A 23,103-nucleotide genomic window follows, 5' to 3' on the forward strand; every position below is an offset into this window, starting at 1 on the left:
TAATACACACTAAATCACAGGCTCTGAGTGTTTTCCAGTCCTTCAAATTATATGTGGAAAAACAAATTGGTTTTCAACTTTTAAGCATTCAAACTAACAATGCCAAAGAGTTTCTCTGTTTGAAATCTTTTCTTTCCTCTAATGGGATAACCCATCGTTTAACCTGCCCTCACGCGCATGAACAAAATGGTTCTGTTGAACGTAAGCGTAGGCATATAGTTGATATAGGTTTAACCTTGCTAGCACGTCTGCTTTACCCATGCATTTTTTGGGGCTATGCTTTAACTACTGTTGTTTCTATTATAAATGCTTTACCCACTTATGTTTTAAACAATCATAGTCCATATTACCTCTTGTTTAACAAACACCCAGATTATTCTTTTTACAAAATCTTTGGATGTGCATGTTATCCGCTGCTCATATAATAAACATAAAATGAGTTTTTGTTCTTCTTTATGTGTTTTTCTTGGCTATGCCTCTACTCACAAAGGATATCTTTGCCTCTCACCTACTGGTTGTATATATATTACTCGTCATGTGATTTTTTATGAAAATGTTTTTCCATATGCACTTTCGCCTAACCCTTTTTCCTTTGTTTCATCACCTACTAATAGTCCCTCCCCCTAGCACCCACTCTAACCATTTTTCAGCAATTGCCATCTTCTGCTCCTCAACTACCAACTGATGAACATTTGTCTACGTCTCATGTCTCTCAGCAAAATACTGAGGAACTTTCCTCCTCTTCGTCTTCACCACAACCACCTATCGTCTCCACCTGACTCGCTTTCCTCTGCTACCACTCCACCCAACATTGTGTCTCAAAATACTCATCCTATGATTACACGTGCAAAGGCAACATTGCTTCACCCATGAACCTTCACTGCAACTGCGGTTTCTGTTTTACCCAAATCCACCAAAGATGCTTTACATCATCCACAATGGTTATCCTCCATGCAAGAAGAAATAAATGCTCTAAACACTAATAACACATGGGTTCTCACTACTCTTCCTCCTGGAGTTCAACCAATAGGTTGCAAATGGATTTTCAAAATCAAATACAATCCTGATGGATCTTTTCAGAGGAACAAAGCCCGTCTAGTTGCCAACGGTTTTCATAAGCAACTAGGTTTTGATTATTCTGAAACATTCAGTCCTGTTATAAAACCTGTAACCATACGCATTATTCTCACTATTGCTTTACAATTAAATTGGTCTGTGAATCAAATTGATATAAACAATGCTTTCTTGTATGGGGATCTGGAGGAATCTGTCTACATGGTTCAACCCCCTAGATTTGAAATTGGTCCTTCTAACGTCGTTTGCAAACTCTACAAAGCCCTCTATGGTTTGCAACAGGCACCCAGTTTGTGGTTTCACAAGCTAATTGCAACTTTAATTTCGCTTGGTTTTAGTCCTACCAAAAGTGACACTTCCCTATTTCTTCATTTTACAAATGATACCACCCTATTTGTCCTAAGTTATGTTGATGATATTCTCATTACAGGGAACTCTACACTGCCATTCAACTCCTCATCAAATCTTAGCCAACATTTTGCATTAAAGAACCTAGGCAGTCTTCAATACTTTCTGGGTGTTGAGGCTCATTGGACATCTGATGGTGGCTTACATCTCTCTCAAACCATGTATATTTTGGATCTTCTTCAGAAAACCAACATGATCTCTTCCAAGCCCCAACCAACACCAATGCTCTCCCCTTCTCGTCTAACAAAAGATGTCACAACTGTTGTCAATGATCCTTCTCTTTATCAATCTGTGGTTGGTTTTCTTCAATACCTTCTCATAACTTGACCAGAACTTGCCTACAACGTCAATCGAGCGTGTCAGTTCATGCATAATCCACAACACCACCACTGGAAAGCTGTCAAGCGAATTTTACGTATCTAGATGGCACCACCACTCATGGCCTCCATCTTCGCTGCCCCTCTCAACTCGCGCTAAACACTTTTCATAATGCCAATTGGGGTTTTGATCCAGATGACAGAAAATCAACCTCAGGTGTTGTTGTATATCTCGGTTCTAACCCTATTGCTTGGCTCTCAAAGAAACAAAAGGTCGTCTCCTGCAACTCTACGAAAGCTGAATATCACAGTATTGTTGCCACCTTAGCTGAAATAAAGTGGATTCAAAATCTGCTCACTGAACTTGGTCTTTTTTCCACTGATCCCACCATTTGGTCCGATAATGTTGTTCTTCTTGCCTCCAATCCCATAATGCACTCCAATACCAAACATTTTGAGTTAGACCTTTACTTTGTTAGCGATGTCATTCAACAAAAACAACTGCATCTCCTTCATGTTCCTGCTACGTTACAAATAGCTAATATCTTCACAAATCCCTTAAGTGCTAACCCTTTTTCTAGTTTCTCACGTAAATTAATGGTGTTACCTAAATCACACCATTAATTTAAGGGGGGATGTTAGTTACAGCAGCTAAAACTGTTTTACCTGCATATTATGCAGTATTGGGTATTATAAATACCCACTCTTTTCTGTTATTTGTAATATTGAGATATACTGAATAATACATCTTTCTATCGCATCTCTCTTTCTCTCCTTCAATCTTTCCTTTCCCTCTTCAACCTTTTAACCTTTTATAGACATTTAAAAAAAATAAAGGCTCATTGCCTTGTTCTTTTTTTTTTCAAAAATCTTTCATTCTATCAGTTGAATCCTATCAAAAAGTGAAAAATATTAACCTGAAAGCTGGATACATATGACAATGATTTTCAGTATGAAGAGCTTACCATGCAATTAGTTGTAAGAGTTTTGGTACCAAATTTAAATTTTTGTCTATTCTGACTTTTCTTATTATTAGTATTGTATAATGTAAACATTCGGTTGATTGTTTTCAAACGGAATACTTTGTTGTTTGTTGCTTTCTATTTTTTCTGTTTCTGTTTGAACTGTATATGGACTTTATTCTTAAGTCTATATATTGGTTTTCTTTCACTGTACTCAGACACTTGCGAATGCAATAATATTCTGTCTCTTTCTCTTATGCTTTCTCTCTATCTTTTACATACCAAAAACTATTACTTATGAATGTATAGCATAATTTCTATTGATGATCTGCAGAAATTTTCTATGCATCATAATCTCACAGGGGAGCTTGGAGTCAGTTTGGTCACTTATAGAAGTAGTCTGCAAAGTTAAAATATCTGTCTTTCAATCCCAAGGCTTTCAATAAAACATTTACCTGATGAATTGGCAGATTTGAGATAACAGAATTTGGTGACGAGCTTCTTAAGGCTTCTGACAGATTAATACAAGCAGCAAGGCACTGAAAAGGATCCTCAGCCATTAACCACCAACGATTTCCATTAATAGGGTTATCAGCAGAGTCAAATATATCATTGAGATGATTCTCTACAAAAGCTAGGCGGTCATCATAAGACAGTTTTTCAGTACCACCAGCATATAAATTTGCCAAGTGTATTTTCAGCCAGTGTAGTCCAGACTTTCCTAATGGGCGCCCTTCAGCAAACTCAAGCAATCCTCGACATAGATCACAACTTAAATGATTCAAATGTGAATGCATGGGATATGCTCTACCACGGAAGTCAATATTGTGGGGATAGTAAAAGCCTTCCTCTTCTTTCATTTTCTGAGCCACCTGTTTCAGATGTATATTGTAATTATTTTTCAGTTGGTGAAACATGGAAAATAATTATTGAAAATTTAGATGAGATTTTGAAACTCATGATCAAATGGAACCAACATTCTACTATACAAGATCAAGGCAAGACCATAGGTCATTGATGTAACATATAAAATTGGAATTTTCAATTCAAAATATAGAATAGAAAAGTATTGACAATATTGGGGGGGAGGTCTTACAGAAAGCTTGAGTTCAGTGTCACATCTTAGAGAATGTCTCTCTAGATTAATTTTCTCTGCCTTCCTTACACTCCACTTCCATTCCTGAATTTGTCTGAATTCCTCTACAGGTGGCCTCTCTGGTATAGGAACCTACAAGTCAATTTAGAATATATGTAGGCCAGATAAATTACATAGAATAGGTAATGCCGAAAACTCATCACACTTCAGGCTCTCAAATTTAGAAAGAAAAATATATTTCTTCTATATAAAAATAATGAGGCCATTGGACATATAAATACATGAGTCTGCTGGTTATTTTAGGAAATATGAAACAAATCCTTGTAATTATGGAATTGTTTTTAAATACATAATCCTACTATTACTAGCAAGATACACCTGTAATAAAGAATAAAGTTATAGCAAAGATAAAATAAAAAACTTCCCAAAATACATAATCAGCAGCACCATTTTGACACAAGCATTTGACCAAAAAGGGAGGAAACATACAGGTGAATATATTTAATTAGTTTATGGTAAACTTTCTTTTATTTATTTATCTTTACCATCTAATTTTCAAAAGAAATACAAAAACAGAAAAAAGACCAAAGAAACTTATGTAAAGATATCTTTAAAAGTTGTATATTGTTATGCTTACATCTTTACGATCAATCAAACCTGCAATGTTACCTCCTGCTGCCCAGAGGTACTCCACAACACCAAGTAATCTTGCATTTACTCTCCATTTGGTGTTGCCAAGCGTATCCAGGGCCTACAAAAATGTGTATTGGTTAAGCTGATGCACCAAAAGTATAGTATCAAAATGAGACTAAACAAGAAAGTGTCAAAAAGAATTGTGCCTTTGTGCAAGGAAAATTAAAAAGAATGGTACCTAAAATAAGGTTTAAGATAAAATTAACTTCTCAATCCAAAGCACCTTTAAATGTAGGAGGCAACAAAACAAAAATTAAAATTTAAAAGAAATTAACAATGGTGTTTAATAAAAAAAAAACTGGAACCGCTCATTTAGAATATTGCCACATTACTTTTATAAAAAGTAAAGGTTATCTGAATGTTGTGTGTCAAATGCAGACCACACTGTATGTATTATGCCAATTTACATAATCAAATACAATGGAGAAGAGAGTATCAAAAAAGGTGAATTCAGCAGAAATAATATATAGTTGAAGTTGAGAACAAAAACAATGATAGTTCTTCTAGAGGTGTGAGTTTAGAGTTTAGGGTTTATCTTTACCAAGCAGAATACACCCGAGAGATTTGGGAGAAAGTTTATCTTTAACTGGAGTAAGGTCATGGAAGCATGTGCAACCAAAGACACAAAGAGGAATACAGTAAAGACCTTTTGTTGGATATAAGAGAGTGAGGAACATGATTATTAAGGATAGACAAAGGCCTACAATTGATAGGGTTGTGATAAATGTCATTATTTAGTGAAATTTTATGCAAAAATTTAGACAATTATTAATTTTAATTGTTGATTAAGCTATGACTAAACCCTAATTTGAGAAATTTGAATATAATAATATATTTTGAAGTTATAAGATCAATAAATTCCCAATTTTGTGTTATTTTCAGGAATTTAAGGAGAGATAAAGCAAATGGATATATTATTATTACGAAGTGGACTTTAAGCCTAACTCAACCCCATAAAACCGGCTCATAGGATTGAGGTTTACACCCACTTATATACAATGACAGGCTCTAATCTCTAGGCAATGTGGGATCTCCAACACACCCCCCTCACGCCGAGACTGCCAACTCGTGCGTGGGACTATATATTATGGGTGGTCCGATAGCGGCCCGATAGCGGGTGGCACGATAGGCCCAACACAAACACTCGCTAAGATAGGCTTGAAAATGGCTCTGATGCCATATTACGAAGTGGACTTTAAGCCTAACTCAACCCCATAAAACCGGCTCATAGGGTTGAGGTTTGCACCCACTTATATACAATGACAGGCTCTAATCTCTAGGCAATGTGGGATATCCAACAGTTATGAATAGAGATGTCACTTAGCCCAAGCCCAATTAGGTTAAATAAGGACGTAAGGCAGAGAACAAGGTGTGACCCAAAGGGGGAACCAAATGAAGGAAAACCTAAAGGAGACTGTCGTCAAGGAGAAACACCTTGGATCTTCTTTTCTTGCTTTCCATGTTTGTAATGGCCACCATGAGTGGCTCATTCTTTACTCTGGGATTGAGAGTAATTTGTTCAAACTCTTATGTATTGGGATGATATTATTTATAATATTTTATTCTTGATTAATGATTGATATTATCATTTTATTCTCAAAGCTTAAAACTTTATTCATGATTTTGATCTTTATAATGGACTGGAAAATACTTCTGAGTATCTGACCTAAATGATAATGCTTACCATATTTGAATGCTAGGAATAGATTTGAAAACTTAATTGTTTTATAACATTTGTTCGTAATTGTTAAGAATGAAGAAAATAAATATAGGATTGATATCTCTTGTGTAAAATACACACATAGGGGTGTTTATTTATAGATGAAAATAATAAAAAAATCAATAACATAATAACAGAATTATATAAACTATGGGCTAAGCCCGTTACATTCAACAATAGTGATAAGAAGTTTTTATAAATATGCGAGGGATCAATATTTAGGAGACATTCTTAATAATTTTGCATGCGAAGAATGGATATTGTTGCATAATCAGGAGAATTATGTTATAATTAAGTGCAGATTCCATTTTATATTTATTAGGACAAATTTGTTAGTGATTTGATTTTATTTGATTTGTACAGCTTTAAACACCCATTATTTCTGGCTTTCATTGCCTATTATTTCTTTCCTTAATTAGGTTGTAAAACAGTCTATAAATAGAGACTGTAATCACATTTGTAAGATATCTCAGAAATATATTTCATTTATTTCTTTCCACTTGGTATCAGAGCTCCTGATCTTGGAGACTCTGCTTCTGCAATTTTTATTTTTTTTAGCAGCCTAATCATTTTCCTTGACAGCCTTCATTGCTGTAATATTTTCCTTGACAGCCGTCATTGCTATAATCATTTTCCTTGGCAGCCTTCATTGCTGCAATTTTTTTTTGGAGAGACTTGATTGCTGCAACTTTCTATTTTCCTTATCTTTTCTCCATTGACCACCACCACCACCTTGCACCATTGACTGTTACCGCCACCACCATTGACCGCCGCCGACCACCACCACCGACCACCACCTCCATCGCTCGCCGGAAACTGCACTGCTCGCCGGAACTGCCACTTCTCGTCGGAAACTGCCACCGGCCGCCGGAAACCACCACCGGAAAATTTTTCCGACGGATTTTTTTTTTGTGAACAAGATCAAATTTTGTCAATCTGAAAAACTCAATTGGTTTTGAGCTCTCATGGACTCCCTTAGTAAGCCATCTAGCTATTGTTCCTTTACTATGAGTGGTAAGAGTTCTAGTTTTTTATCCTTTAATGCTTCTAGTACTGAAAATATCTGGATTATAGACTCTGGTGCTACTGATCCTATGACACCTCATTCCTCTTCTTTTTCATCCTACATTGCTTTATCCGGTAACCCATATATTACTGTTGCTAATGGTTCCACTACCCCCATTAATGGTCGTGGTAACATTAACCTTCAACCTTCATTTCCTTTAAAAAATGTGCTTCATGTTCCCAAACTATCCAATAACCTCTTCTCTATTCAAAAGATTACCCAAGATTTAAATTGTGCAGTGGTATTTTTCCCTTCCCATTGTGTTTTTCAGGATCTTGCCAAGAGGAAGACTATTGGAATTGCTAAAGAGCAGAGCGGGTTATATTATTTACAGCATGAAGAAAGTAAAATGTGTGCTAGACTACAGGCACACACTTCTAATCTTCAGCAAGGTCGTGAATCTTGGTCATCCTCTCAAATATGGCTTCAACACAGACGTCTTGGTCATCCTCCATTTAGTACCCTAAAGTCCTTATTTCCTGTTTTATTTACAAAAGTGTCTGCGGAGTCATTTCATTGTGATGTTTGTCGGTTTGCTAAACACCATCGGACAACTTTTCCTCCCAATTGTAATAAAAGTTCTAAACTTTTTTATCTTATTCATTCAGATGTATGGGGACCTTCACCTATTCCTAATATCTCGGGTGCAAAATGGTTTGTTTCATTTATTGATGATTGTACTCGAGTTACTTGGATATTCCTCATGAAAAATAAGTCTGAAGTTTTTCACTTATTTGTAAAGTTTTACAGAATGATTCAAACACAATTTGAAAGTCCAATTAAGAGATTGCGTTCTGATAATGGAAGAGAATATGTGAACCAAAACCTTTCCAAGTTCCTTCAGGAAAATGGAGTTGTTCATGAATTAATCTGTGTGGACACTCATCAACAAAATGGGGTTGCTAAAAGGAAAAATCATCATCTCCTTGAGGTTACTCGAGCTTTACTTTTCCAAACATCTGTTCCTAGATCTTATTGGGGGGAAGCAGTCCTGACTGCCACTTATTTGATTAATAGATTACCCTCTCGGGTTCTAGAGGGTGTTACTCCTATTCAGGTTATGACCACATTCTATCCTTCTATTCTCATGTTGAATAGTCTTCAGAATCGTGTCTTTGGTTGTCCTGCTTTTGTCCATGTTCATAGTCCTTATCGGGAAAAGTTAGATCCTCGCGCCATCAAATGTGTCTTCATCGGTTATGCCCCCAACAAAAAGGGGTATAAATGTTATCATCCTCAAAGTCGTAAAGTTTATATTGCAAAAGATGTCACCTTCCATAAAACAGAGTCTTTCTTTCCCAGTTCTCAACTTCAGGGGGAGAGTATTCAAGAAGCTGAGGACCTTGAGTTGCCACCTTTTCCTTTGTTGCAGGATTTCGTTCTTAGGGAGAATGACAAAGACCCTATGCCAACATCATTGCCAGAGAAGAATAATGAGGACAAATACTTTGGGAAACAATATCAACGAAGGCAACAAGAACCCTTCCTGATCGAACTGCAACTTCACATGTCTGAACCGGAGGTAAGAACTCATACCTATGAGACTTTTGATGACACCTTAAATGAAACTAACCTAGATGATTTACCTATTGCCTTGAGAAAAGAAAAAAGATCTTGTGCCAAATATCCTATATCCCAATTTGTGTCTACAAAAAAACTTTCTATGCAACACCAGAGTTTTCTTTTAGCTATTGATTCTATCAAAATCCCTACATCGGTACAAGAAGCCTTAAAAAATGAGAACTGGATTCGAGCCATGAATGAAGAAATCAGCGCATTAGAAAGGAATGAGACTTGGGAGATTGTAGAGAGACCAAAAGATAAGAAAGCAGTGGGTTGTAGGTGGATATACACAGTTAAGTATAAGTCTAATGGCACACTGGATCGGTATAAAGCAAGGTTGGTTGCAAAAGGGTACACTCAAACCTATGGGATCGATTAAGAGGAGACTTTTGCTCCAGTGGCAAAAATGAATACAGTCAGGATTATTCTCTCCCTGGCAGCACACTTTGGTTGGGCAATGCATCAATTTGATGTTAAAAATGCCTTCTTGCATGGAAGCTTGGAGGAAGAAGTATACATGGAGATTCCACCTGGTTATGGTGTTGTTAATGAAGGGAATAAGGCGTGCAGACTTAAGAAGGCCCTATATGGTCTTAAACAATCACCTCGTGCTTGGTTTGGAAGGTTTACTCAAGCTATGGTATCTTTGGGGTACCGACAAAGCCAAGGTGACCATACTCTGTTTATAAAACATTCTCAGAATGGTAAACTCACTCTACTTTTGGTTTATGTAGATGATATGATTATTACAGGTGATGATGAGATTGAAAAACAAAATTTGAGGGAGAGACTGGCTACTCAATTTGGCTGTTCTATCCCAAGTACTTCCTTGGGATAGAGGTTGCTTACTCGAGACATGGCATCTTTATTTCTCAAAGGAAATACATCCTTGATCTTCTCAAAGAGACTGGTAAGTTGGGTTGTAAGCCCACTGGAGTGCCAATAGAGCAAAATCATAGGATTGGGAATGATGAGGAAAACCCAAAAGTGGAGAAGACACAATATCAAAGACTTGTGAGAAAACTCATTTATCTATCACACACTAGGCCAGACATAGCCTATGCAGTTAGTGTGGTTAGCCAATTTATGCATGATCCAAGAGAAAGACACTTGCAGGCAGTAGATAAAACTATTCAGTACTTAAAAGCCTCTCCAGGAAAAGGATTGATATTCAAAAAGGGGGAAAACATATCCATGAAAGTATATACTGATGCTGACTATGCAGAATCGATTGTTGATAGGAGATCCACCACAGGCTACTGCATGTTCTTGGGTGGAAATCTGGTGACATGGAAGAGCAAGAAGCAAAATGTAGTTGCAAGATCAAGTGCAGAGGCAGAATTTAGAGCCATGGCTCAAGGGGCGTGTGATAATAAGTCCGCTATCAGTATTGCACACAATCCGGTTCAACATGATCGAACAAAGCACGTAGAGATAGATCGACACTTTATTAAAGAGAAGTTGGATGATGGTCTTATAGCCACTGAGTACATCCCTTCAAGACTCCAATTAGCAGATATGTTTACTAAGGGACTTCCCACAAAACAATTCGAAGATCTTACTTGCAAGTTGGGAATGATAGATATACATTCACCAACTTGAGGGGGAGTGTTGCATAATCAGGAGAATTATGTTATAATTAAGTGCAGATTCCATTTTATATTTATTAGGACAGATTTGTTAGTGATTTGATTTTATTTGATTTGTACAGCTTTAAACACCCATTATTTCTAGCTTTCATTGCCTATTATTTCTTTCCTTATTTAGGTTGTAAAACAGTCTATAAATAGAGACTGTAATCACATTTGTAAGATATCTCAGAAATATATTTCATTTATTTCTTTCCACTGATATGAATGATTTAATGATTTTTATATGTGCATCAATGTCAATCAAGATGAAATGTTATATGTTTATTCATTAAATCTACAAATGAGTAAGAAGGATTAACCACATTCCCAAATTTCTTAATTTTATTATTTTACTCATTTATTTTGTTTTCATTTAATTTTCAAGCAAACTTGTGTCAATATCTTTCAAATCAAATTATTGTACATATTTTTATACTTAGTGAATGCTACGATTATAATTTTAAATAACTGTTCATTGTGGGTTCGATATATGTCCTTAGGAACAAATTATTACTTCTGACTCGGTGTACACTTGCCATAAAATAGTCAATATAACATGGATTTCCAGCTTTATAGAAATAAGGTTGGAGACAACGTTGTAAAGCAGATGAACGTCACTAGAGTAAACTCTCTTGGCTTTGTTTTAGACATTATAATAGGTAGTAAAAGCTTGGTATTGGGCTGCAAATTGACATCAAGGGAAAACCAGAGAACACTACACAAAGAGGCATCAATTTCCATCGGACTTGTTTAGTGATAGGAATATCTTTGGCCTGTTTGGTCAAGTGTTTGTCATGACCTTGACCCTTGAACCACAACTAGACAGCAATAGCCCATGCCCTGTAATTACTTTTCCTGGTCAGTTTTTCACATGGAATCAACGAAATAGTGGCAAAAGTCATTGCAGAAACAATGTTTTAATGGGAACTGTCAGAAGTCATGGAATGAATCTAAAAAGGGACGTCTAGGTGTGAGAAAGAAGGCAAAGGGCATGTTGTCAAGTGGGTCACGTCGGAAAGAATGGAAAAATTGCAATTTGTTATGAGTGCGTGAAACACACGTCGGGAAGAAGTCACACGCATGTGGGCATGTGAGGTGCTGGAACAAAGTGATGAACAAAGCTTGGTGGTCACCAAGGAAAGACGATTCTGGTTGCAACGGTCATCAGAGGAAAACAACGCTAGGTGGTGGAGGTAAAGGGCACACAGTGGTTGCGGGTATCGTTCACCCGAGAGTACAAAGAAAAAAGCTAAGGGCCTTGTACAGATCGAAAAACCTAAACTACTGATACCATATAAAAAAATGTGGATTTGTGGTAGTTGCTCGGTTACAGGCATGGAGTGTGAGGTTGGTTCGTTTTCAAGGTGGTGTTGTTGAGGAAGCTTAGAGGCTTGTTTTATCAAAGCCCGGTTCTGCCATTGTAAGGAGGGGTGAAGGTATAGGTGACAGGCAGGTTACCCTTGGCTTGGTTGAGCTGGTGGTTACTATACCGGTCCAGGTCATCATGGCTTGTGATTTTGAAATAGCTCTTGTATGAACTTTGGAGGTATTGGCATTGTTGATATGCTGGTAAAAACACTGCACTCGGTTTTACTTCTTTGGTTTGAGGCATTTGCTGCTTTCTCTAGCAGTTCTCCCTCGCCACCAGGCTTGGTTTTGTTGTGTGCTGGTTTTATGCAGATTCAGGTTTTGGGACTGAGTATCTTTAACTAGTTTTAAGGTTTTGAGTTAAGTGGTGTATCGCTTAACGTTTGATCTAATTGTTGAATGCTTAATTAGGAGTTTTTATGTATAAGGGTTGGAACACCCCTAAAGTGTTTCTTTTAAATTCTATTAATTCATTGCTGATAAAAAAAAAACATATAAAAAAATGTTATCTAAATGTTGTGTGTCAAATGCAGACCACACAGTATGTATTTATTTCAATTTACAAAATCAAATACAATAAATTCTTACCAAATAATTAGGAATCAATGATCCTAATTTCCTAGAATCTCTAACAGCTAATGACTAACAAATCTGAAATGGCTAATAACTAATAATAACATTCTAAGACCTTTCATGGTAATGAAAATAGAAATAAAAATTATATGTAGTACCTCAAAAACTTTTCTCATTTGTTTCCTTCCAACATTCTTCATTACATCTTGTTGCTTCTTGGATCCACGAGTGCGCATGATATAAGATGTCAAGAACAAATAGCCACCATTTTCATACCTGGAAAGAGTGTGGTAAGGTAATAGACATGCAGTCTCATGCAAGGAGAGAGAAGCACCTAAGAATTTATGGTTGTAGAGATGTTGTAAAATTGCATTCCTTGCTACTTTCTGTATTTTCACCACATTCAAGTTAATTACCATATTCAAAAGAAATGGCTATAAGTTATTAAGTTAACTATTCAATTCAAATTTGTTGTTCCCACTTGAGACCTGATGAAAAGATTAAAAATTATAGATATTTCTAATGGATTAAACTGTACAAAGGATGTGTGAATACATAGATCCAAGAAGCCAAAAAAATAAGGGGGGAATGAAGCAAAGCTATCATAATTACAAAATGTACAACAAATTTCCTATAAATAAGTTATCTGCACAAATAAAAATCAAATTATACAGTCTCAAATACCTCCTATAGAAACATAATATCCTAATGTGGACCATTGCGTCACATATAAAAGAATAGGAAGCCAAATGCTTGAAGCAGGAAGCGAAAGCCATAGAAGTTTTTGAAGATAGCTTTTGTTTTTCTTAAGTTCCAAACATTGAAGATGACAAGGTAGACCTAGATGTTAATGAGTCTTGTAGCTCATAAGAAGCATGTTTGTTAGCTAAGCTCTTTTAAGATAAAAAAAAAAAGCATAAGAAAGAGTTTTCAAAAATTTAAATCAACTTAGAAGTTATAGAAAGTGTTAAAATTGAGTCATTGGCTAAAGAAGATTTTTGGAATTCTAATTGATTGCATGTTTCTCATAATCAATTACATAAGAGTTTATTTTATAAGAAGAAAAAAGTTATTTATGTTGTAATAGATTATACGTTGAGAAAATAGATTATAGAGTAAATCCTAAGCTTCTGGAAAACAAAATGTTATTATGTAACTAATTAGAACATCAAATTAATTGATTATGTAATGTAATCTTGAATTCCATGGAAACATGCTCTTTGGAATAATAGATTACAAAAAAATCATAACTAGTTACAAACATGAAAATCATATAAAGGTAAACCATGAAAAATGGTAATACCTAACTTGCTAAAGTACATTACAAGTGAGATAGTCGACTACATAAGGAAAAAATTAATAAGTCAGAATTAAGGTGTTGTCTATTGTAATTTATTAATAATCTTACAATAGTTTCTGGAAAACTGATATGAACAATAAGAATAAATAATCAATTACATCTATCACAACATATGTTCTCATAAATAAGTGTTAGTTCTACCTCACATGATACACAAGCCCATACTCAAAAAAAGAGAGATAAATCTCAAAATCATTCAAATGCTCTAAAAAAATCTTGTTTTACACTAGGAAAAAAGAGAGATAGAATGTTGAGAGATTAAACAAGAAGTCATTCCATACAAAGTTTCATTTCTTTTATCAAGAAAGAGTTCATGTTAATGTTCATGTTTCTTTCTCTAGGCTCAATCCTTCCTATTTTTACTCACAACTTCGTGCAAAGAGTCAAGAGTCGAATTTTGTGTTCCAAATTGTATTCTTGAGATAGGGTGTCTCAAGTGGTAATATTAGGTCTCTAAGTGATTTGGTGTGGATCAAGTTGTAAGTGTACATATAATATTACTTATAGTGGAATCCTACAATCAATACAAGATTGATGTAAGAGTTGGAATTGAATCAATATAAAACACTTGTGTGCTCTCTTTTCTCTAATATTTTTCAATCTGATAGAAAATGGAATATAAAAGACTATAGTATTATTAATTCCAAAATATCAATGAGCTCAGTGGCTCTATAAGCAAGGAAAATACAGAGTCCAAGACTCCTCCCAAAGAGAAGAATACTCTCCTAACAGATTTCTGACAATAATCCCAACCTGCCTCTCCCCACCTCCTCTCTCACCAAGTACTAACTCCTCACGGCACGTCTCTCATGCCACCTTATCCATTCAATAACTGACTCTCATTCGCTCCACTACTAGGCCTCACAATTGTCTATGTAACCCGAGCTCCACTCCCTATTTCCTCTCCACATCTTGGTTCCACTTAATTCACCGCCCTGACGTACCATCAAGCCTCTTAACTCTGTTTCTACACTCCGAGCTATGCGCATGGCTTGAATCCGGTTGATTGGGTTAAACGTGCAAACGTGTAACCTAATATCGGGTTGCAATCCTTAGGCAACAGTGCTACCTGAGAAGGGATGAACTCAAATTCATTCATATACTCCTCCACACTCCTTGTTTGCATCAAATATTTGAGTTCCTCAAAAGAATTGTAACTCTTGCGACCTCTGTAGCGATGTTCAAAGCCCCTTTTAGCTTTTCCTAATTCAAATCGTCCTGTTTCGCGAAGGAGGTTAAACCAATGGATGGTTGCTCCTTCCATACTCAGTTTGTCCAATCAAACTTTTACTTCCTCCAACGAACTTTGCACTTTGAAATACGTTTCCGCTCGCGTGATCCATCCAACTGGATGGTCGCCATCAAGCAGCCAACTCGACCTTCTTCACCGCCATCTTGTATTCAGTCCACAGGTTCTCCATGATTGGAGATCCTGAGTTTTTTCGTTGCCTTTGTGGCATAATTTGGCGAACTCCTCTATTAGAGCTTGTCGAAACTCCACCAGAGATTGTTGCAGGGAAATCCCTAATGTTGCCAAGCATTCCTACAATGCATCGACTCTTTCTCCCATCTTTGGTGGCATGAACAACGTCTAACTTTGCTAACTCCTCGTCTCAAATCCGGCAAGTCAGACCAATGATAAAATATAGAATATAAGAGACTATAGTATTATTAATTCCATAATATCACTCGGTGGCTCTACAAGCAAGGAAAATACCCAAAGTCCAAGACTCCTAGAGAAAAGAATACTCTCCTGATAGATTTCTGACAATAATCCCAGCCTGCCTCTCCCCACTCTCCTCTCTCCCTAAATACTAATTCCTCACTGCACATCCCTCATGCCACCTCATCCATTCAGTAACTGACTCTCATTCCCTTGCCCCCCTTTTCTGTCTCATTCCCTCCAACTACTAGGTCCCACTCTCTTTTTCATTCTCTCCACTACTGGACCTCACTCTCTTTCTCCCAATGTAGATCTGCCATATTCTAGGTCTTTTAGTATATTAGGCCCATAAGCATCTTGTTGATGCCTAGGAGTCCTATCAGAATATTTATTCAATTAATTGGAGATTTGCTTTAATTCTTGAAGTTATGTTTAAAGGCTCCTTGGCTACTAAGTTCAAACTTGTAAATCAATTCATGTGAGAAATAAAGGAGGTTTTACAAAGTTTTTCATTTCAAAAGGATCTAAGGGTAAAAAAATTTCAAGTTTAACCACCAATTCAAGCACCCTTCTTGAAGACATTTATATGCGTATATTGTACACTAGATATAAAAATTCTTGCCTTGCACTAAGCTACCTATATTCCAAGGAAGCACCACAACCAACCTCTCTTCTTGTTTGAAAATGATATAATAGGTATTGTATCAGTTTAGCAATCCTATTATGATCATGGCATTCAAAAACTATATCAACATAAACAACCAAATAAAAATATTGGTTAGTGGAGCATACATAAAAATGGAGTAGTCTATTGCACTCCAAATCAAGCAAAATGCTAGATATTTGCACTAAATTTCATAAAGCATGCTTGAGGGGACTATTTGAGGCCATATAAAGCCTTGAAAAGACAATATACATCCATGAGATTACCCTCAGCAACAAAACCCTTTGGTTGTTCCATTACCTCGTCTAAGTTTCCATTAAAGACAATTTTATATCTAACTGGTACAATGATCAATGTCACATAGTTTCCGTAGAAAGAAGGAAATTAAAACAGGTCATTTTAACCAGATGGAGTATCATTATAATGTAGGGTAGACATGTGGGTATAGCTTTTAGCCACCAAATGAACTTTCATCCTATCTATCTAGACCAACATTTACAACATCGACCCAGTGACATCAAACGGTACAATCTTCAAGAGGAGAATGAATTAGGGTCCAAATTTGGCTTGAATCTATAATTGCCATTTAATCATCATAGTCTATTGCCAACCTGGATGAGAAAGAGCTATAGAGACTTAGGAATAGTGATATAAGAGTGAAGGCAAGGGTAAGGTTCAAAGGATAAAAATAGTGATAAACTAGGGAAATTATAAATAGAACGAGGAATGGATACCTTTATAAACTTTGCAAAGATCATTGAATAACTCCAAAAAATCCATAGTAGAAGGTTGGTTGGTACAAAAGACAAGTCAACTGAACTTTTGCAGGAGATGTGTCAACAAAGATATGACACAAATGACACTGACGAGTAATCAAGTGACAAGGAGTAGGAGGCCTTGATGAATATAATGGAGTTGACCTATCTAGGACAAAAGTAGATGGAACAATTGAGGTGAGACAAAGAATAAGTAGTGCTTGAGAAGCAAGAAAGGAATACCTTAAAAGAAATTGATATTTTCTAAAAAATGATGTTGAGAAGGACAGTGACATTAATGCCTCTTCTAAACTCTAGAATAGCCAAGGAAAACATGCTTCACAACACAAGCAAATAGTTTGTCAAGTCTTGGACTAAGATCATGAACAGAGCAAGTGGAGCGAAAATCATGAGGAATACAAAACACAAATGCATTAGGAAATAATGCAGAATGAAGCACCTTGTCTTGACTAGTGAAAGATAGCATTTAACTTATAAGAAAACACAGTAAGGACAACATTGCCCCAAAACTTCAAAGTGGTATTAGTACTCATGAGCAAAGTGCGTGCAATTTCCATAATATAATACATTTTGTTGAGTATAAGGACAGTGACACAAAAGTATTAATCTATTATTAACCATAAAAGAAATGAAAGGAGTTGAAGAATATTTTGTTGCATTATCACTACGTAGAATTTAAATAGAATAATCAAACTGATTCAGAATTATTTTAAAGAGATTTTTAATTACACCAAATAATTTTGATCCTTTAAAATCCACATACATATGGAAAACTCACTAAAAAATGTTATAAAAAAACCTGTCCTAAAACAAGTGACACAACCTGGACCTCATACACTAGAGTGAATAACATCGAAAGGAGCATAGTTTGCAACTAGACACTGCTAGGATAACAAGAACAAACAGGTTTTTCATGCTGACAAGATTCAAACTCTAAGTACTACAAATAAGATTACTGAGGAACCATTTTCTTTAAATTTTTAAGACTCTCTGACCCAACCGACAATAAAGATTAGGAGACCTTGTACTGGTGGATGAAACTGAGGATGAAGACTGGAGGTAATAAATCCCATTTGATTCATATCATGTACCAATTGTCTACCTTGTATTCCTATTCTATATAAGAATAGAATCAGAAGTGAAGATTATATAATATTCTTTACTACGAGTTGGAGGACTAACAGAAATCAAATTAAAAATGTAAATAGAGAAAAGAACATAATCAGGATATAAAGATGGAAAAGGAGTGACTGGCCAATGCCACTAGCTTTAGCTTTTGACACACCTACAAGAGTAATGTGATGAGGGGTTTTAAATTAGGATGATTTAGAGTTAAGAAAGGGATTACCAAATACATGGTCAGAAGCACAAGAATCCATAATCAAATGGTCAACATGCGAGGATTGAGAGAGACAGCATAGAATTACAAGTATGAGCAACTGTGGCTAAGGATGATGCCCTGAGGTGCAAGAACTCCTTATACTCATAATTGGATAACACATTATGCTGTGCTCTTAGGCTCAACATCCACCTCACTCCAGCTTTGAGAAGGGTTTAAACATGGCACAATAAATCATGCCAAGTCTCATTAAATCTAACCACTGCATACATTTCAACATTAAATACTAGTATGAGCCATTCCATGTGCCATACCCTTTCCACTTTTTTGGAGGTACTAGCATTGGCATGTAAGGCATTAACATATGCTTAACCTGCACAAAATAAATGCATAGATTAATAAAAGAACAGATTAAGATATGTATGTTCATGTTCTATCCTCTCCTTTTGGAAAGAATAATCCCATACTGACATGCTTAGAAGAAAACAGATTTAGAAATAACAGAAGAACAACTTAGAAGTAATGTGACTGTTCAATGATTTCACCCAAAAAAAAACCCTTCATGCCTTTATCTAGCACTAGCAGGAAAAGATAAAGTCCTTTAAAACACAAAATCTTCACCATGAAGTTGACACAAAGCAATAAGAATCTAGGTGTTAAGGCCCTCCTGTACCTCCACCTGAATACAAGTTCTTTAGGGGGAGGGAAGTAATAAGAATTTCAAAACTAATTTACAGCAGGATACTGCAATATTGTTGTACACAAGTATTAATTTTCTTTGCTTTCATGCTTAGTAAAATGAAAACCTTTACAACTCAGTAGGACAAATTCAACTTCAAGTTATTGTTCAAACAGATCAGGAAGGTGGGGGAGAGATCTCTCAACTTACAGATTTATCCATCCCAGCAAGGACTAAGGGATCACATTCTATAACACCATAATTCTTCAAAATCTTTTGCCTACAAATATCAAACAAATATTCAAAACATAACAATAAAAACACATGGGTGAAATAAAGTAACTTTCATTTCATCAAATCATTAAAAACTGATCTTTGGAGATATTTTGTTGTTCACGCTTTAAAAGATCAATCATTGACATGCACATGAAATACGCGTCCCTCCTCAAAATGAGAGATTTTTATCCTCTCATTTTCCTTAAGCAAAGATACAACCATACCCCATCACAATACCTTATAATTTCTGCTTGACAGTGAGAATCCTAAACTAATAATTATTGATTAAAAACATCATCATATTCAAATAAACAACCAATCACCACTTTCTCTAATCTGATAATGGTTACTAAGGATTAAACTATTATACCAATTATTATATTGATTTAGTTTCTTTAGAAAAAGGTGAAGCCTCACTCTGGATTCTTTGATATAACTTTAAATGTATGCCTGAAAGCTGGTCGAATATCAGGTGGAGTGTCAGCAGACTGATTAACTGGAGAGTGTACAAATGCTGTTTGAATTAATAAATCTATTAGTCGACTTCCCAGCTGCAGAGATTCATAGAGTTCACTCATTAGTTCCAATTAAAACAATAAAGTCAAAGATAATCACACTCAGATATCAAAACCAACCTTAGCCTGGATATCAATCCCCCAAGGGCCACATTCTTCCTCTTTCAATAGCATCTGAACCTGTTTAAGTCGTCTTCTTTTAATCAAACCATTTACATGTTTCCTTAACTTTTGTGTATCATTATGCGTACTGTCTTCACGAGCAGCCTCTGTTTTCTTACTCTTGTGAGTTCTAGTCTTTTCCAGGAAGTTATGAATCCTAACCTAGAGTACAATAAGATAACCAAAACGAATATGTAATTTATAAATGAAGTGAAACAAGTAGAAAGAGTGCAATTGCTGTTAATGCTAGATTAGATAAACAACCAAGAAAAGTGACACGAGCACAGAAGAAAACTTCAATGAATCACAACTCCCACTAGTATCTTCCCTCCCCCAACAGTTAAATTGGATGTGAGAATTCATTGACATAGAATCCCCTGTGCTAGGTACAAGTTAAATGGAGTAATTAAAGGATTGAAGTGAACCTCAATTGGTATCACACATTACTAATAGCATGTTCGGATATCCGGTGGGAAGCTTCTAAAAGGCAAAGAGATACACATGTTTTCCTGTAGCAAAAGAAATTTTAGAAGCTTAGAGAGGCAACCCCAACAAAGGGTAAAGTGTTGGGTCATCATGAACAACTCATTTCACTTTTATTCCGAATGCCAGAAACTTCAAGTGAAAGCAGTAACAAAAAGTCACAAATATCAGACTAAGGGTCCAGCAAACTTTACTGAAAACTTCAATGCAAGGCACCATGCAAAATGCAACAGCAAAACCACTTATTAACTATTAAGATATGGCAACAGGTTGTAAACATGCCAATTGGCCATTTTGGAAGTCTCTCGCCACTTATCATTTCACTATTCTATGTCCCAACAGGAGAACAGATAATCATAAAGTTTGGCACGTAATGAAGTAAAACTCATCCATTTCCCCATTTTCAGTTTAAAAACGACACACAATAGTAATAGTATAACAACAACAAAGCCTCATTATGTCACTGGGTGATAAAAAAAATTAACACACTGAAATAAAACCCAAATAAATTATATTTTAATTAGTCAAAAACAAAACTCGTTAGAGTCCCTCAAAACTTACACATGGACCACAAAACCAGCAGAACAAAGATCCTGTTCGAGGTGGTGGTGAGCTTTTTTTGGTTTTTAGATACAATTTTCAAAGCCAAAACATGTTCTGATGTAAGGAGTCTTTTCAAATACTATCAATAATCTATAACAAGATTCTTCCTTTTTACTGTACACATTTTATATTTTTATTCTACCTTTAATAATACTTTAAAATTAAGAAAAAAGGAAAAAAAGAAGAAAAATGGAAATAAACTATCTAAATGTTAAAAGTAACTCCACACACACTTCAACAACACAACATATTACAAATCATCCATATCTTTATATAACAAGAGGGATTCTCCTCTTTGGTGTACACATTTCATATCATCATTCTTTTAATTATATTTTAAAATTAAAAGAAAAAAAAATAAACTAACCAAGTGCTAAAAGTAACTCACACACTTCAACAGCACAACACATTACAATAATCAACCCCTGTTTTTTATGTAACCACCATTATTAATATTTTTTTTCTTAGAAGATATAGATTGTCTGTTTGACACTAGTAGTCATAAAGTTCATTTTAAAATCTTATAAACTCTTATGATAAAATCCATTAAAATATAAACTACCAAATAAAAGTCATTTTAAAAAAAACTTATAAATAGTTGCATTTTACATAAAATCCTCAATAATTTTTTTTTTCAAAATAGTCTTTTAAAAACCCAAATCTCAACCCAATGCACTCTTTACCACTTTCTTGGCCACTAATAACACCTCCCTTCAATTGATAAACAAATAAAGACGAAATTGTCATATGGTGTACCTCGTGTTCCACAGCCATACCAATCTGAACTGCAGCATCCACAAGGAGAACACAGCCCGCATGATGATACTCCATACTCACCAAACCCATCACCTTATGCATGACAATTACAGCCATTTTTGCCGCAGGCAATGAATCAATGTGGGGTGCAAATGCCACTCTGTGCTTCTTCGTCCTTTTTGACTTCTGCTCTGCCTCTATGGCCTCCTTGAGAGGGCCAAACCACCCCAAAAACAGAGCCTTCACGTGAGGCAAATTGGGAGTCAGATTCTTCTCACGCATTTCTCTCTCTAGCTCTCTGTACTCCTCTACCGTCTTCTCCAACGCTTCAGTCTCCATTTGAATCTGCCTCCTCCTCAGCCCATTGTGCTTCTCCTCTTCAATATCATTCCTCAACAAGTCGTTCAAGATCCAAGGTTCTTGGATGAATACCCTCTGGGGTGGGTCAGGGGGCTCGGTTTGATGAACCCCATTAACAGGTTCGTGACAATTTTCGAGGTCTTGGACGAAATTGTGGTGGAATGAATCAAAAAGAACATGAGTTCTTGAGGGTTTGATTGTTACTGGAATAAGAGAGGAAGGAAGAAAAGAGGAAATGGGGATTGGGAAGAAGAGAAAGTGATGAAGAGATTGAGATTTTGTTGGAGGGGTTCCCCTGTGAAGGAGAGGTGTTGGAAAGAAAGTTGCAAACCCCATTGAAGCTGAAGTGTGGATACTGCAAACAATGTTGTTGGAATTCGAAAAACACCAAACCTTCCTTAAACCCCTGCATATATATAGCATCACTCTTTATCCGCAGTTAATGGATTATTGTTGTTGAAACAGAGTAGAAAAAAAGTGATTTTGAAATTTAGTCTAATTGATTTGTATAAATATGCATTTTTTCTAAAGTGAAATTACAAAATATATATACAACTATTTGTGATACTTAATTTTGTATTTAAAATAAATATTTTCTAAAAAATAAAATAAATAAAATATAGTCTAATTTATATTTGTGTAAATCGTGTATTATTAAATAAGTTATGTTTTGCTACATAAACGGATTTTACGGGGCATTATCATTTTTTTCTAATCTTTATCTTTTTTTTAATTCGTAAAAATATGCTATTGTATAATAATTAATTTTTTAAACAAATGTAGATTTGATTGAATTAATAAAAAAAAACTTCAAATTTTATTAAATGTTTTCTAATTATTATGATAACATTTTTTATTTATCATCATACATTATAATAATCTGCCATAAAATCTTATTATCTATACCTATATATAAAGGAGATTTCCTCTTTAACTGCTCTCAAATTTTTTCCTATTTTATCTTTAGATTAATATATAGTTTTATTTCATTATTTT

At 35.4% G+C, this 23,103-nt stretch overlaps 1 protein-coding gene across 3 annotated transcripts in view; it reads right to left on the reverse strand.

Annotated features, from left to right (window-relative positions):
• Positions 1–22,529, reverse strand: part of LOC137807418 (DNA-directed RNA polymerase 3B, chloroplastic) — a 46,895-nt gene extending 24,366 nt beyond the window's left edge. For 2 of the 3 annotated variants that reach the window (XR_011080514.1, XM_068608053.1), the window contains exons 1-9: positions 21,748–22,529; positions 19,864–20,067; positions 19,646–19,779; positions 19,163–19,232; positions 18,588–18,646; positions 12,630–12,747; positions 4,495–4,608; positions 3,858–3,989; positions 3,217–3,633 (exon numbers count right to left, since the gene is read on the reverse strand). Coding sequence is in view for 2 of the 3 variants with exons in the window: in XM_068608053.1 (XP_068464154.1) it covers positions 3,217–3,633; positions 3,858–3,989; positions 4,495–4,608; positions 12,630–12,747; positions 18,588–18,646; positions 19,163–19,232; positions 19,646–19,779; positions 19,864–20,067; positions 21,748–22,443 (1,944 nt within the window). In the remaining variant the exon portion in view is untranslated. The remainder of the gene's footprint in view (positions 1–3,216; positions 3,634–3,857; positions 3,990–4,494; positions 4,609–12,629; positions 12,748–18,587; positions 18,647–19,162; positions 19,233–19,645; positions 19,780–19,863; positions 20,068–21,747) is intronic. The other variant, XM_068608052.1, reaches the window with a different exon arrangement.
• Between the last annotated feature and the right edge of the window lie 574 nt (positions 22,530–23,103).

This window comes from Phaseolus vulgaris, chromosome 3 (assembly GCF_000499845.2).
Source record: "Phaseolus vulgaris cultivar G19833 chromosome 3, P. vulgaris v2.0, whole genome shotgun sequence".
Taxonomy (NCBI): domain Eukaryota; kingdom Viridiplantae; phylum Streptophyta; class Magnoliopsida; order Fabales; family Fabaceae; genus Phaseolus; species Phaseolus vulgaris.